Source organism: Hippichthys cyanospilos, chromosome 2, assembly GCF_059441005.1.
Source record: "Hippichthys cyanospilos isolate Australia breed blue-spotted pipefish chromosome 2, RoL_Hcya_1.0, whole genome shotgun sequence".
Lineage (NCBI taxonomy): Eukaryota > Metazoa > Chordata > Actinopteri > Syngnathiformes > Syngnathidae > Hippichthys > Hippichthys cyanospilos.
Genome location: NC_142370.1, coordinates 33,917,847 through 33,932,641, shown reverse-complemented (window position 1 = coordinate 33,932,641; position 14,795 = coordinate 33,917,847). Strand labels below are relative to the sequence as shown.

General features: G+C 38.5%; 1 protein-coding gene across 4 annotated transcripts in view; it reads left to right on the top strand.

The window, feature by feature from the left end:
- The window catches only part of prex1 (phosphatidylinositol-3,4,5-trisphosphate-dependent Rac exchange factor 1), a 98,182-nt gene that overhangs the window by 49,534 nt on the left and 33,853 nt on the right, over positions 1–14,795 (top strand). For all 4 annotated transcript variants that reach the window (XR_015864739.1, XM_088407578.1, XM_088407577.1 and 1 more), the window contains exons 10-15: positions 63–210; positions 6,715–6,815; positions 9,556–9,659; positions 10,843–10,892; positions 11,859–11,934; positions 12,980–13,052. Coding sequence is in view for 3 of the 4 variants with exons in the window: in XM_088407578.1 (XP_088263704.1) it covers positions 63–210; positions 6,715–6,815; positions 9,556–9,659; positions 10,843–10,892; positions 11,859–11,934; positions 12,980–13,052 (552 nt within the window). In the remaining variant the exon portion in view is untranslated. The remainder of the gene's footprint in view (positions 1–62; positions 211–6,714; positions 6,816–9,555; positions 9,660–10,842; positions 10,893–11,858; positions 11,935–12,979; positions 13,053–14,795) is intronic.

The following is a 14,795-nucleotide window of genomic DNA, read 5'->3' as shown; positions in this document are numbered from 1 at the left end:
TGTCTTCCTCCATCGTATGCGGTTTTAAAAATCAAATGTTTATTTTCTCTCGCCTGCCTCAGGTCTGAAACTCGGCATGGAGCGCGACGCCTACGTGATGATAGCGGAGAAAGGAGAGAAGCTCTATCACATGATGATGACAAAGAGCCGCCACCTCATTAAGGACAGACGCAGGAAGCTCAGCGTTGTGCCCAAGTGCTTCATGGGAAAGTGAGTACCAGAATTTTCACATGAGATTGCGTTCAGCGTTCCTGGAAAGCCTTGGCGAGGTTCCCCTTGTCTTACCCGCCTCTGCTTCCGTTTCCTGTCCCGGAGCCCGCGCTTCCTTCGTCTCGAGACGGGTTTTTCGTTTTCCAATATGACGTCGCGACTTTTAGCGTGGGGCTTTCCCTCTTTCGCTCATGTTTGCGGAATAAACGAAAATGGCCGCCTAAAGCTTCTCTTGGACTTCCGCAAATAGTGCTTCGTGAGAAAAGTCAATGGGAAGAAAAACATGGGCGCGGCTGCCTTAAAACGCTGTGAATAAAAAAGCCATCCTCACAATCATTTGTTAGAAGTTTTTTATACCGTGACCGCTGTGAGGAGTGCAAACGCAACGTAACTTTTTTCTCATGATTTGAGCCCTGCAGCTTACAGTCCAGTGCAGTTTAGTTGCAGTTTTTTTTTACTAGCCACTAGGGGGCAATCCAACAAGTAAAGCAATTTATGGAACAACTGTCAAAAACAGTTGAAAAGATGTGACTCAATAACTGTACTCCAAAAAGTTTGAAAAATATGGAATTAAAAATATAAAAATCATGTATGTTGAAGATGACATCATCATAACATACACATACATACATGTATACACACACACACATATATATATATATATATATATATATATATATATATATATATATATATATATATATGTGTGTGTGTTTGTATGTATATAGATATATATGTATATATATATATATATATATATATATATATATGTGTGTTTGTATGTATATATTTATATATATATATATATATATATATATATATATATATATATATATATATATATATATATATATGTAATGACGATGTAGCATATTTTTTTAAAATTATTTTTGCTGTTGCGGCTTATAGTCAGAATTTTACGGTAATTTATATTTCTAATTAAATTTGATGCATTTTAGATGAGCTCCTTCACGCTCTTCAGGCATCTTTTTTTTTTTTTTTCATGGCTGGCTTAATGGCCTGAGTTGTTGCATATATCATAAACCAGAACATCATCTTGTTAAATTATGAATGTTTGGTCTCTGTCTGTGACCCGGTTTGCACTGCTACGCTTTTACGCCGGTTCCTCCTCCGCAGACAGGTTTTCAAAAATAAAGTTAGTCACAACCACCACGTTTATAGTGCTAAAGTAAATAGAGTATGATTGATGGAGAGAGGGGAAAAAAAAATCAAAATAACAGAGGAAATATTCCCTAAGTCCTTGAAACCACCTCATAAAAAATGGAACATGGATGAAAGACTTGAGGACTGCACAAAGAATAACATACAACACATTATATTTATATTAAAGCGTAGCTTCTTTGGAATAATGAATAAATATAGCTGCTATGAAAAGTCTATGAAAAGTAACCAGAGCCCCGACACAGCAAAGTCAGGCCACTGAGAAGGTACCGGGCGCTTAAAATAGCAAAACTTTGGTCTTTGTTGACCTCTAATATGATTTCAAATAGCCCGAGTACAATAATATGATTCAATGAGTTGGCTCCAAATAAAAAGAGGCGTAAATATAGTTCTCAAGTGCTTCTGGCTTGGCTCCCTCCGCTCTTTAAGCCAATATGCCACTGTTGCGTTTGTTCCCATCCCAGCCCGCTATTTTGAAATTGTGACTCATAATTATCGCGTTCTGCCGATCCGCTCGCATGTCGCAGCTCAGCGCCGGCGGTCGCTTTGAATCGGCTTCAAATTGTGATGCTCTCTGTCCTCGCTTCATCGCTCTGTCCAGTGCAGTTGATGAGGGCGACTGATGTTTGCCCGCCGCATTTGCCGTGCTGATGAACGGGCGGCAGCTAGGCTCCGCGTGCTTATTTAATTAAAGTGAGTGCCCGCTTTGATAGCGGCCTGTTGTTTCCAGAGCTAAATGTCATCGCCTATCTGATCTGTGTCGGCGTTACTAATACACATTAACAGATCGCGTTTCATGTGTGTGTGTGTGTGTGGTTTTTTTTCATGCCGGGGCATCCCGAGACATTGCAGCAATGATGCTGTTACTTTAATTGTTTTGATCTTACTTTTTCATGCTGAGGAGACAGGAGGTCATAAAAAGGAATGAAATCAGGTCCAAATCACTTTGCACTTTGGTGAATTTGATTGGGTGTTTCTTCTATGAAATAAAAACAACTTTATTCATCCCAGCCATCCATTCGCCATATCTATCAATCCAGCCGTTAGCCATATTCATCCATCCAGTCATTAGCCATATCCATCCACCCATCTGGCCCCCCATAGTGATGGATGCATCACTAGCCAGATCTATTAATCCAGTCATTACCTATATCAATCCATCCATTACCCATCCCTCCATTAGCCTTATTATTAATCCAGTCATTGGCCATATTATATATCCATACATGCATCCATCCAGTCATTAGCCATATCCCTCCATGCATCCATGCATCCATCCATCTATCCATCCATCCATTCATTCATTTATCCAGCCATTAGCAACATCCATCCATCCATGCATGCATTCATCCATCCATCATCCATCCAGCCATTAGCAATATTCATCCATCCATCACTCAGTCATTACCAATATCCATCCATCCATCCATGCAGCCAGCCATTAGCAATATCCCTCCATCCATCCATCCATCCATCCATCCATCACTCAGTCATTTCCGATATCCATCCATCCATTCATGATCCATCCATCCATCCATCCATTCATTTATCCAGCCATTAGCAACATCCATCCATCGATGCATGCATTCATCCATCCATCATCCATCCATCCATCCATGCAGCCAGCCATTAGCAATATCCCTCCATCCATCCATCCATCACTCAGTCATTTCTGATATCCATCCATCCATCCATCCATCCATCAGCAATATCCATCCATCCATCCATCCATCATCCAGCCATTAGCAACATCCATCCATCCATTCATCCCTCCATCCATTCATCCATCCATCGAGCCATCCATCCAGCCATTAGCAACATCCATCCATCCATCCCTCCATCCAGCCATTAGCAACATCCATCCATCCATGCATGCATCCATCCATCATCTATCCAGTCATTAGCAATATCCATCCATCCATCACTCAGTCATTACCAATATCGATCCATCCAGCCATTAGCAACATCCATCCATTCATCCATCCATCCTGAGTCGGGTCGCAAGTGCAGCCGCACGACTAGGGAAGCTCAGCATTCCCTTTCCCGGTCCACTTTGTCCAGCTCCTCCGTGGGGATCCCAGGCATTGTGACCATCATTACTTCAAGAAATTGAATGAGAAGGCGTGTCCGAACCTTTGGCCTGCCCTGTAGACAACAAGGCAAACAATTAGCATAAAATCTCATCCCATTTGACAGAGCAGTAGTTGCGACCAAAAAAAAACAAACTGATATAAAATATATTTGAAAAAATGTGAATCTTTTGAACATCCTTTGATCCTCACGAAGACACACAAAGTTCCTCGGTGAAGGCAATTTGCTCCCACTGAGTGCCCCATAAATAAACAACATGCATGGGCGTGTTCCACCAAGCCATTATCCTTGTCATCCCATCACTCACTATGCGGTGGTGGAAGCTTCGTTGCATTCCTGCTAACCGCGCACACACACACACACACACACACACACACACACACACACACACACACTGTTAATCACAGTCACCGTGATCATTTCTTTAACACCGTAACCAAAATGAATCTTGCATAGCATCCATTCTGTCATCCACGACGAACGGTCGCTGGCCTTGACATGAACTTCCAAGAACAAAGATGCTCTGAAACTGAGAGGAAGAACACCAAATATCGGAGGAAACAGGAAGTGGATGCACCTGGCCGCTCGCCGGTCAGAAAAACTAATTAGGATGAAGTGTAACTGTTTTTGCTGCAGGCTGTCAGCAAAGGTTGCCATGGCAGATGGTTGAAGGTGGACACGCGCGCGCACACTTGCAGGCAAGCGCACGCTTTGCTTACGCAGATGCCTGAAAGCGTCACCGTAATGGAAATGCATCAACGTTGCAGTATTAATGGACGCAAGCACGCAAACACACTTATGGGCGTACGCTTGTATGCGGTTCAGTCCTGCCTGCGCTCAAGATTCACTCCATGAGGAAAAAAAAAATCGTTTCGAAGGATATAACTCATTCAATCCCAAAGACGTATTTTTACGTCTTTTTTTTTTTTTTTTTAATCCTTCCGACATTCAATCCCAGGTATTTTTTTTTAGGTTAAGTTTTTGGTGCAAGGACCGTCAAAAATGTCTGATATTACAAAAAATAAGTTCTAAAGTAATCAATTACTTCATGTAATATAAGTAGTGTACTATACTATTGTGTTACTAATTTTTAATATGTACAGCATTTTTCGTTCTGAGCCCTGCGGCTTATAGTCCAGTGCGGCTTATCTGTCGTTGTTGTTTTTGTTTGCTTGTTTGTTTTGGTTTTGGTTTTGTTTTGTTTTTGTTTTTGTGTCAATTTATGGAACAACTATCAAATAGAACTGAAAAGATGTGAATCAATGGCAAAAGATGCTATTGAAGTATTGATTTGGATTTTGATCTGCTATTGAACTAACACATATCCATCCATTTTTTATAAATATGTTGGGACTAAACATTGCAGGCATGTTCAGTCTGGTAAAGCGAGGATGTTGCTGTTGGCAGACAATTACAAAAAAATGAAATAACTAAAAAAAAAAAAAAAAACTTCATATACCATCTTTTTGCGTCAATATCTAATGTATTGCCTGCGGCTTATAGTCCAGTGCGGCTTATCCGTGACATCTTTTTTTTTTTTTTTTTTTTTTTTGCTCATATCTTGCTGCTGCGCTTATATACCGGTGCGCCTTATAGTCCAAAAAATACGGTATATAAAATGTTGTATTTTTACACACATGAGCTTATTTTCTGTCGCCTGCCATACGGCCATTCCTCCTTACGATCAGGACTCCGGAACGGATTAATGTCGTACGGCGGGCGTTCACTGTATAAGCCTTGGTGGAGGTCTTGCACTTTGCGTTTTGTGGTTCATGTTTTGTTGGACTTTTCTCAGTCGTCACATCGAAGAAAAACACTACCTTAAATGTACGGTACTGCGCGCCCATTAGTAGACATTTAGCGATCAATAACACGCTCAATAATGCATTGCGGTTCTTGTCTTATAGAGACAAAGCTTTGGGCGAAAAGATGCTTACGACTCAAAAGATCTTCCTCTCCTTCTCCAGAGTGCTTCTGCACGGTTCTTCTTGGCCGCACGGGATCCAACAGAAGCAGTCGGCCTTTGCGTGTGCTCAGTTTTTTTTTTTTTTGCAAACTGCACGGCAAATATTGTCGAGTCTTTCCCACCCAAGTGAGTGGCGCTGCTGCTGAATTACTAAAGACGCTTATTTCTTATACAAAGTGAAAGCACCTCCAGCTGCTACCCTATCTCCATGGAAATCCCAGGAGATGAACTCACACCCGCTTGGAATACGGATTCCACTTTGATGGGAAGCCTTGGCGGCTAACATGTTGATATGTTTTGGCTGGAAATGTCTTTAACTGATGTGCGTTCGCTCGCTTTTCAATGCATGGCGAAGGAAATTGTTCAAACTGAAATGGTCCAGGATTTCATGCTGGGCATTACATCAAATTACCGTATTTTCCGCAATATAAGGCGCACCCTCAATTAATGACATATATTAAAACTATTTCCATGTACAAGGCGCACCGGATTAAAAGGCGCACCCTCAATTAATGACATATTTTCAAACTTTTTCAATCACAATATAGTAATACTCAAAGTAATAATAACTCAAATAATAACTGTAAACTCTCAGTAGCATAATAACTCAATGTCAATACGAGCAACCTTGTTCAACTGTAAACACACAAAGTAAACAGGTTAAGCGTACTTTATCAGTTCATTCCCCATCTACTAATCCCAATCTCATTATTGATCCATATATAAGGCGCGCCTGATTATAAGACGCACCATCAGCTTTATAAAAAAAAAAGGCTTTTAGGTGCGCCTTATAGTGCGGAAAATATGGTAATTGGACTCATTGGTTGTTTGAAAAATGGAAAACTTGAAAAGGGGTGGAATCGTGAAATTGAGATTTTGCATTGGGTGGTTTACACCGTATTTTTGCAATCATTTTTGAGTACGTTTTTTTGTTATGTTTGGCTTTATTTTCGATTTTCTCAATTTTAACTATATATTTTTGTAACCAGTTTGAATATTGTCCACAGGGTTGTTTTTTTTTTTTGTTTTTTTTCGTTTGTCAGGTTTATTTCTTTGATTAAATTCAATTACAATGGTCATGATCTGGAATGACTGAAGAAAACGGAGATATGGAGATGTATTTTATTCGCCATAACTATCATAATCCTTAATTGACAATTGGTGCAAACTCAAGTCACTCCACAAGAAGCAAAACAAACCAACGCAGATTTGTGCGAGTTGTCAAAAATCTTTGACAAGGCCTGGTTTCTCCTTTTTTTTCGCAGTGAGTTTGTATCGTGGCTGATCGAAAGCGGCGAGATCAGCAAACCTGATGAAGGTGTCAACTTAGGACAAGCTTTGCTGGAAAATGGAATCATTCACCACGGTGAGACTGCAACGCAAAATTGACTCACTCTTCTTCTTTGTTTATATTTTTACCCACGCACAAATACCCATTTGCTTAATTTAGTACCGTATTTTCCACACTACAAGAAGAAACCGAAACGCCTTCAATTTTCTCAAAAGCTGACAGTGCGCCTTATAATCCAGTGCGCCTTATACAGCGGACAAGTTTTCATTTTTGGTAGACAGAAAAGTAAAATAACTTAATCGCCATGTAAATTCTTCAGGTTTTACCTATGCATTTATTTTTCAATTAAACTTTTATAACACCCTGTTTGAAATGTTGATATGCTATACAGAACGCGCTCCAGTTTTGAAGCAATTTATTTGGGAACCATGGCGATCAAGCCTGAATAAAAATCGCAACTGAACACAAAGTAACAACAAAACGACAAATCATCTTCAGTCATAATTTCGAATTGAAACGTTTAACTGACTTACCTGATGGTTTTGTTGACATTCCCTTTAGCGCAGCTCCATCTAGCGGATGCATAACGCAACCCCGGTCACTACTGTAGCTTCTATTCTATGCGCCTTATAATGCGGCGCACCTTATATATGAAAGCGCTTTTAAAATGGGCCATTCGTTGAAGGTGCATCTTACAGTGCAGAAAATACTATATTTAATCCACTAATTTCCGCCGTTGATCTTACGTTTCCATCAACATTTCATCGTTTTTTGCATAGCAGTGATCAAAAATATTATTCAAACGTTAACGCCGAGCTCTCTCATGAGTCATGTTATTAAAATTCATGCAGTGGGTTATCGTCGAAGGTGTGCAGTCTGTTGCGGATCCAAATTAGGACCGCATTGTACCATTCTAGTATCATTTCTTTGATTTAGTTTTTGGAATCATATCTCAGATCCTATTTAAGGGGATTGAACCCCAAATTTGCTTTTTTCTGCAATTTCCATTCCACACCGAAAACTTCCCCAAGCATGACATTTGCACTTCCGCTAACCTAAATTATGCATCGGGCAATAGAAGACAAACAAATAGTTATAAATAATGTATGACTGCAGTGGTCCGCATTGGTGCCGAAGGGTCTTTTGTCCATTCTAAGAGCGCACCGGCTCTCGAGGATTTTTTTTTTATTTCGGTTCCCATGGAAAATCTACCGTCATGGTGACGAACCCCCCCGAGGGAGATTCGCCGATGACATGTTTGATTCTGTGGCTTTACAGCTTTAGGGGAAATTTGTGGCCGAGCACAGTAGGTGTCAATTGGGCAATAAATAGATTCAAATCCAATTAGCCCGATGAAGTCATCATTTTAAAATTCAAAGATTTTGAAAGCGCCGGAGGCTTGGAAAGGTGATTGGCATGAAGGCATGTTTACAATCAATACAAGCTACTTCACTGGGAATTTCAAAAACTTGTCCATTTATTTTGAATTTATTTTCATTTATTTTTTAACCATTTTTAACAATGAAAAAAATAATACTTTGCTTATAATTAGTTTTACTACCATTTTTAGATACTCTTTTAGTCTGACAATATTTGAAAAAAAATGAAAGAAGCTAAGGTTAAATGTCGAGACTGAAAATGACGTCTTTGGTATTTAATGAGTTCATTTGATAGCTAAATAAGTTTTCACATACGGGTCATACTTTTACATTGACATAGTTTTACACATTTTTTCACTTAGGTTATCTGAAAATGACATTACATGTGCTGAAGGCTCAGGTGACGACCAATCAATCAGGGTTCAGTTTCAGAAGGTCACATGACCTACAGGGGAGACATGATTGGTCGCTATCCTAACCTCGAGCACAGGCGATGTCATTTTCGGCCAAAAGCAAATAGAAAAATATCTTTTTAAAGCTATCTATTGTACATATACAGTATTTAGTTATTAAAATAATAATAATAATAATTATTATTAAATTAATGATTATAATTATTATTATATGTTTTGTTGCCAAAAACATCAAAAGATATAAATGTTAAGTTGATGTTAACTTTAGTTGAATTGAATTTATTTTTGTTGAAAAATAGATCTCAAAACATTTCAAATGTAACATTTGAACAAAAAAAGTCTCTGATCTTAAAGCATTATTCATTATTATTTTTGGCTGAATATTTCCCACAAGATTTTGAAAATAATAATTCAATCAAACCCTTAAATTTAGAAGGATTGAAAAAAAAATGTCAATAATTGTTAATAAATATAATGAAGCATTAACACTTAGAAGGAAGGCATTTAACTTTTTGGAGCTTAACTTTTCGTGAAGTGAGCTATTCATTTTTTTTTTTTTCAGACATCGTAACAACTGTTTTCCCGGAGCATTCCTTCGGTTTTATGAAAAAAAAAAAAAAAAAGTCTAGACGCGTAAAAACAGCAGCTTGTTTGTTGTGGTTTCCTCAATGTCCTCTTGTTATTTTCCAGTTTGTGTGACGCTCTCACTGGAAGCGAGAACGATATTTAAAAGCGATAAATAAAGTTTATGGAAATTGATAACTGTCTGCCAAGGTGAAAATTTGAGCCCGGTGGTGAATTCACAACCGCCGTTTCCCCCGAGGTTATCGCTTTGCTTCTTCCCCTTACATCAGCGCGTATTGTTTTTCCGATGAGACTCGATCGGGAAAATAGCGCGTAACATTTGCTCCACTTAATGGAAATGAAAAAGAAAAAAAAAATCTGCCAAAAAATCATTTCACCATCTTAAAATGCTCTTTTTCCACGCCGTTTACTTTTCCTTCCTGTTTGGTGACATTTCAGTGTCAGACAAGCATCAGTTCAAAAACGAGCAGGTCATGTACCGTTTCCGCTACGACGACGGCACCTACAAGGCCCGCAGCGAGATGGAAGATATCATGTCCAAGGTATCTCCTTTCACATGTCACTCTTACCGTCATCGTTTTTCAAATACAGTGATCCCTCCTACTTCGCGGTCTCAGATATCAGCGGTCTCAGTACTTTATGGGTTTTTCCAGGAAAAATTTAAAATATTTCAAAATAAATTAAAAAAATGCACAAAAATTGAAAAAAAAGCAAAAAAGTACATTATACAGTACTGTATTCATCAAATAACGAAGTAATATTAGTTAATAACTGTTAAGAATTCTTCTAGCGTTAGAGTTCGTGACGTTCTTTATCTTATTTTGAAATTCAGGCTTTTAATTTGTCGGGTCGCGTTGCATTTCCGTTTCCTTTTTTTACGTTTTCTGTTAGTCATTCGGCTGGTTACGGTGACGTAGTGAATGACAACGTAAGCTCATATTTACAGTTTATTATCATTTATGTTGATAACGCACGCTACTGCCTATGTTTAGTAAGCGATGAGTGTTTATTCTCTTTATGTGTTCGTTTGTGTAGAGCTTGCACTTTATAGTTAGTTGTTGTTAGTTGTTGCTAACCCGCTAATGTCGGCTAAAAATACAGTCAATTCATAGATGAAGTGTTTATATGTTAGTTGACTGACTTTAACATTGTTGTTGATTTATTATTCAACAGATACTACATGATACACCATACATTAGCCAAAATAAATGTGAAGTTAGACGTGATTACTTGGCGTACTCTTTCACCGGAGTCTTGGTGCAGATAACCAGTCCTGAGAACAAATTCTCAACAAAATAAGTAGTATTAGTTATTTAATGAATATACAATAATGTTAATAAGGATAATGTAATGTTAAATAATAGGAGAAAGGAAATAAAATTAAAAAAAAATATTTATGGTTACTGCGGCTATATTTGGGCGTACATAGAAATCTAGGAACTGATACCCTACTTCGCGGGGGGGTTGACACCCCCCATTAACCGCGAAGTAGGGGGAATCACTGCAAAGCGTGGATGAGGTTATGGCTTCTTTGTATCCCCCATGGCAGCAATTTGTGTTTTTTGAATCCGATTTGGCGAGGTGAAGTTTGATGCATGCTCTGTAAAAGACTGGCCTGGAGGCATTCTGTTTGAAAATTCCACACCTTGAAGTGGTTTATGCGCTTGTTTATCAAAGGTGTGCCATGTTCTCTGACTCAACGGCGACGCGCTTGTTCTCTTTTAGGGTGTCAGGCTGTACTGCCGCCTTCACAGCCTCCACACGCCCGTCATCAAGTAAGTGCCTGTCCTTTTCCATGCTCACTCTAGAACAGCGCTTCTCAAATAGTGGGTCGGGCCCCCTAGGGGTGATGCCCGGGGGTGCGGGTGACCCCAGGGAAAAGGTTTTGCTTTTGTCACGTGAAGCGTAAATGTAATAAAATAAGATTTTTTTTTTTTTTTTTTTTTTTTAGTTTCAGGCGCTTGATGAACTTGGTTATTTTTTTCAGATTTAGACTAAACTGTAACTCTTATAAACGCTGTAAAGAATAAAACAGTTGTGTGAAGTTGATTTATATTTCTCTGTTTGTATAACTATTCAATTTTAAAACGACGATGACGACGATGATAACGACGATGGTGATAACAACGATGGTGATAATGACGATGACAAAGATGATGGGCGATGATGATGAGGATGAAACAATGACGACGATAACAAAGATAATGATGATGAAGACAACAACCATGATAACGGAGATGGCAAAGACGACACGACAATGACAATAACGATAATGTCGACGATGATGAAGATGATGCACATTGATGATGATAATGACGTTACAATGATAACGACGATGATGATAATGGCGATGATGATAATGATGACGCCGACGATGATAACGGAGATGACAAAGACGACACAACGATGACGATAACGATAATGACGACGATGATGATGAAGTTGAAGATGATGCACATTGATGATGATAATGATGTAACGATGATAACGACGATGATGATAATGACGATAAGGATGACGATAATGGAGATGACAAAGACGACAAAACGAGGGCGATAACGATAATGACGACGATGATGAAGATGATGCACAGTGATGATAATGACGTAACAATGATGATAACAACGATGATGATAATGATGACGGTGATGATGGACAATGATGACGTCAGTTAAAAAAAACAAATATATATATATATATATCAAGTAAATAGTTTTGGCGGTTGTCTTTTGTTGTTTCAGGGACCGAGATCATCATTTGAAAACCTTTAAATCGGTGGTGCCTGCTTGCAAACTTGTGGATTGGCTCCTCTCACAGGTACTCTCATTATGTTTCACTTCAAACAACAGTGTGGAATAATTATCATGCCTTTTCACAACACCAGGCTTATGTTGCTGAGATATAGTTTGAGTTTATTGACAAAATACGAATTTGGGGGAAAAAACAAACAAAAAACACTACCCTAAGCTTTAGACTTCCTTTACCCTTATAAGTGATAAGTACTTATGTATACATATATAGTATACTTAACAACATCAATGAAATAATATCTATATGAACAACAGGAGTACCATATTTTCCGCACCATAAGGCGCGCCGGATTATAAGGCGCACCCTCAATCAATGACATATTTTCAAACTTTTTCCACATATAAGACGCACCCCATTATAAGGCGCACCCTCAATCAATGACATATTTTAAAACTTTTTCAATCACAATATAGTAATACTCAAAGTAATAATAACTCCAATAATAACTAAACTCTCAATAGCATAATAACTCAATATGAGCAACCTTGTTCAAGTGTAAACACACAAAAGAAACAGGTGAAGCTTACTTTATCACTTCATTCCCCATCTATGAATCCCAATCTCAATATTGATCCATATATAAGGCACACCTGATTATAAGACAGCTTTTTCAATCAGCTTTTTTTTTTTTTTTTAAAGGCTTTTAGGTGCGCCTTATAGTGCGGAAAACACGGTAAATAAAATACAAGGAGTAGGACTAGATAAGACAACTTTTTTTTGTTCTCAAATTTTGAAATGCAGTTATATGTTCAAGAATATAATAAATCAAATCAAGTCAAATAAAAAATAAAATAAAATAGAAAAATAAATAGTCTTGAACGGTTAAAAAAAAATCCATATGACTCCTAAAGTACGGTATTTTTTCGAGTTGATTGCTAATAATGAATGCAAGTCATCTCATTTACCACAGTCAACGACCTCCTGATGTTTTCTTATCCATATATTTTGTCACCATTATGGCGAGTGCCCAAAAACGCTGAAGGCTTCAGTGTTTTGCGAAGATGTAAGCAGGTGATAAGAGCGTATGACAGTGTGCGTCATGGTTTCCCAGGGAGACTGCTCCACGCGAGAGGACGCCGTGACGCTCGGCGTTGGTCTCTGCAACAATGGCTTCTTGCATCACGGTCAGTCGGACTTCCGTTCACGCGTGCTTGTATGAATGCTGCTTTTGCACTTCAGCTTGGATTGCGTTTCAATCCCAATTTTCCGCATAACAACGTAATCGTGGAAAAGTCACATCATTTACTGATGATGTCATGAGCCCTTCGCTCATACGGGCAATAAATCTAATTAATTTATTTGTCATTATAAAAAGCAAAGATTTGGGGGAGGAAAAAAAAAAAAAAAAAAATATATATATATATATATATATATATATATATATTTTTTTTTTTTTTTTGCCTGGGATTGAATGTGTGGACTCTTAAAAACATAACATTATGTCTTTGGGATTGGATGAGTTACTTTGATGACCCCAAAAAATAAAAACAATTATTTATTTATTTATTGTAGTAATACAATTTGAAAAAAAATGTTTTGTAACCAACAAGTTCTGCCATGAAGCAAATTTTATGTTTAAAAAAAAAAAAAGTCGCTAACAACGAGATCATGACAAAACACAGGTGGTAAAGTCCGGTCCTTGAGGGCCGGTATCCGGCATGTTTTCCAAGTTTCTCTCCCCAACACACCGGATTCAAATGCTAATCAGCAAGCTGCGCGGGATCTTAAAAATGATCCTGTTCATTTGAATCAATTGTGTTTGAGGGAGAAGTAGCGAAAACATGCAGGATACCGGCCCTCGAGGACTGGACTTTGATCTACCTAGATTTGTCACAGAATCTCACACTAATCACAAATGTAACTTTTTAAGCCCTTAATTCTTTTCCAAAAAAATAACAAAATGAGTACAGATAAAACTACTCCTAAAAAATACTGCCCACCATCAAGTGGACACCGAGAAAGCCTTTTTGCAAGAAATTTTGCACCCACTTGAGGATGAATCTGCCATTTGGCAAAAAAAGCTGACCTTGGAACTGTTTTTGGTCTTGACCTTGTTTTTGGGAACTAACGCCCTATGCGCTTATCTTTTTTTTTTCTTTTTTTGCCTATGCTGTAGTTGATGACTTAAGTATGTTGAACATAAACAGCATTAGCCGTGCATTGCTTGTTTAGCTTAGCTACAACGCCGTCTGGGTCATTCCACGGCAACCGCCTCAAGGATCACTATCAACTGGGGAACCGTTAGCCCACAACATCAGAGTCCGTTTTAAGAAGAAATATTTGCGGCTACGCACATTTTTCAACCTGTCATAGTCTACGTTGCCCTGTTTGGCTGTAGTATATAGAGGTATATTTTTGATTTGGCTATATCGCTTTTGGCAATACCTGTGTAGTTTTGGTGGAAAAATGGAAATCAAAAGATAAAATGAAGTGAAACTTGTATGACGCCGAGCTCCCCCTCAATTCTGATTAGCTGAAAATGTTGCGATCGGGCCTGATTTCTGATCGTGTGATCGAGATCTGGAAATCATAATCATTGACACCCTTGTCAAATCCCCAAATCCCCCCCCCCCCCAACCACGTTTCGTCCCCGCTTACATGAAAATCTCAAGATTTTGTAGTGATGTTTCTTGTACGTGCAAAACTTTTTCCCAGGCTTATGCTGTAGCCTTCACGTGGGAAATTGCAGGCCGATTGCTGCCCGTTTTCGTCTTTTCACCGGTCTGTTATCAAATCAATAAAATGTGTCCGAAAAGCAATGTTGACCACAGCATAAAATACACGTGTACAAAAAAAGCTACCTAATTTTCACGGCCATAAGGCGCATTTAAAAGTCTGAAATTATTGCCAAAATCGCCGAGTTGTCT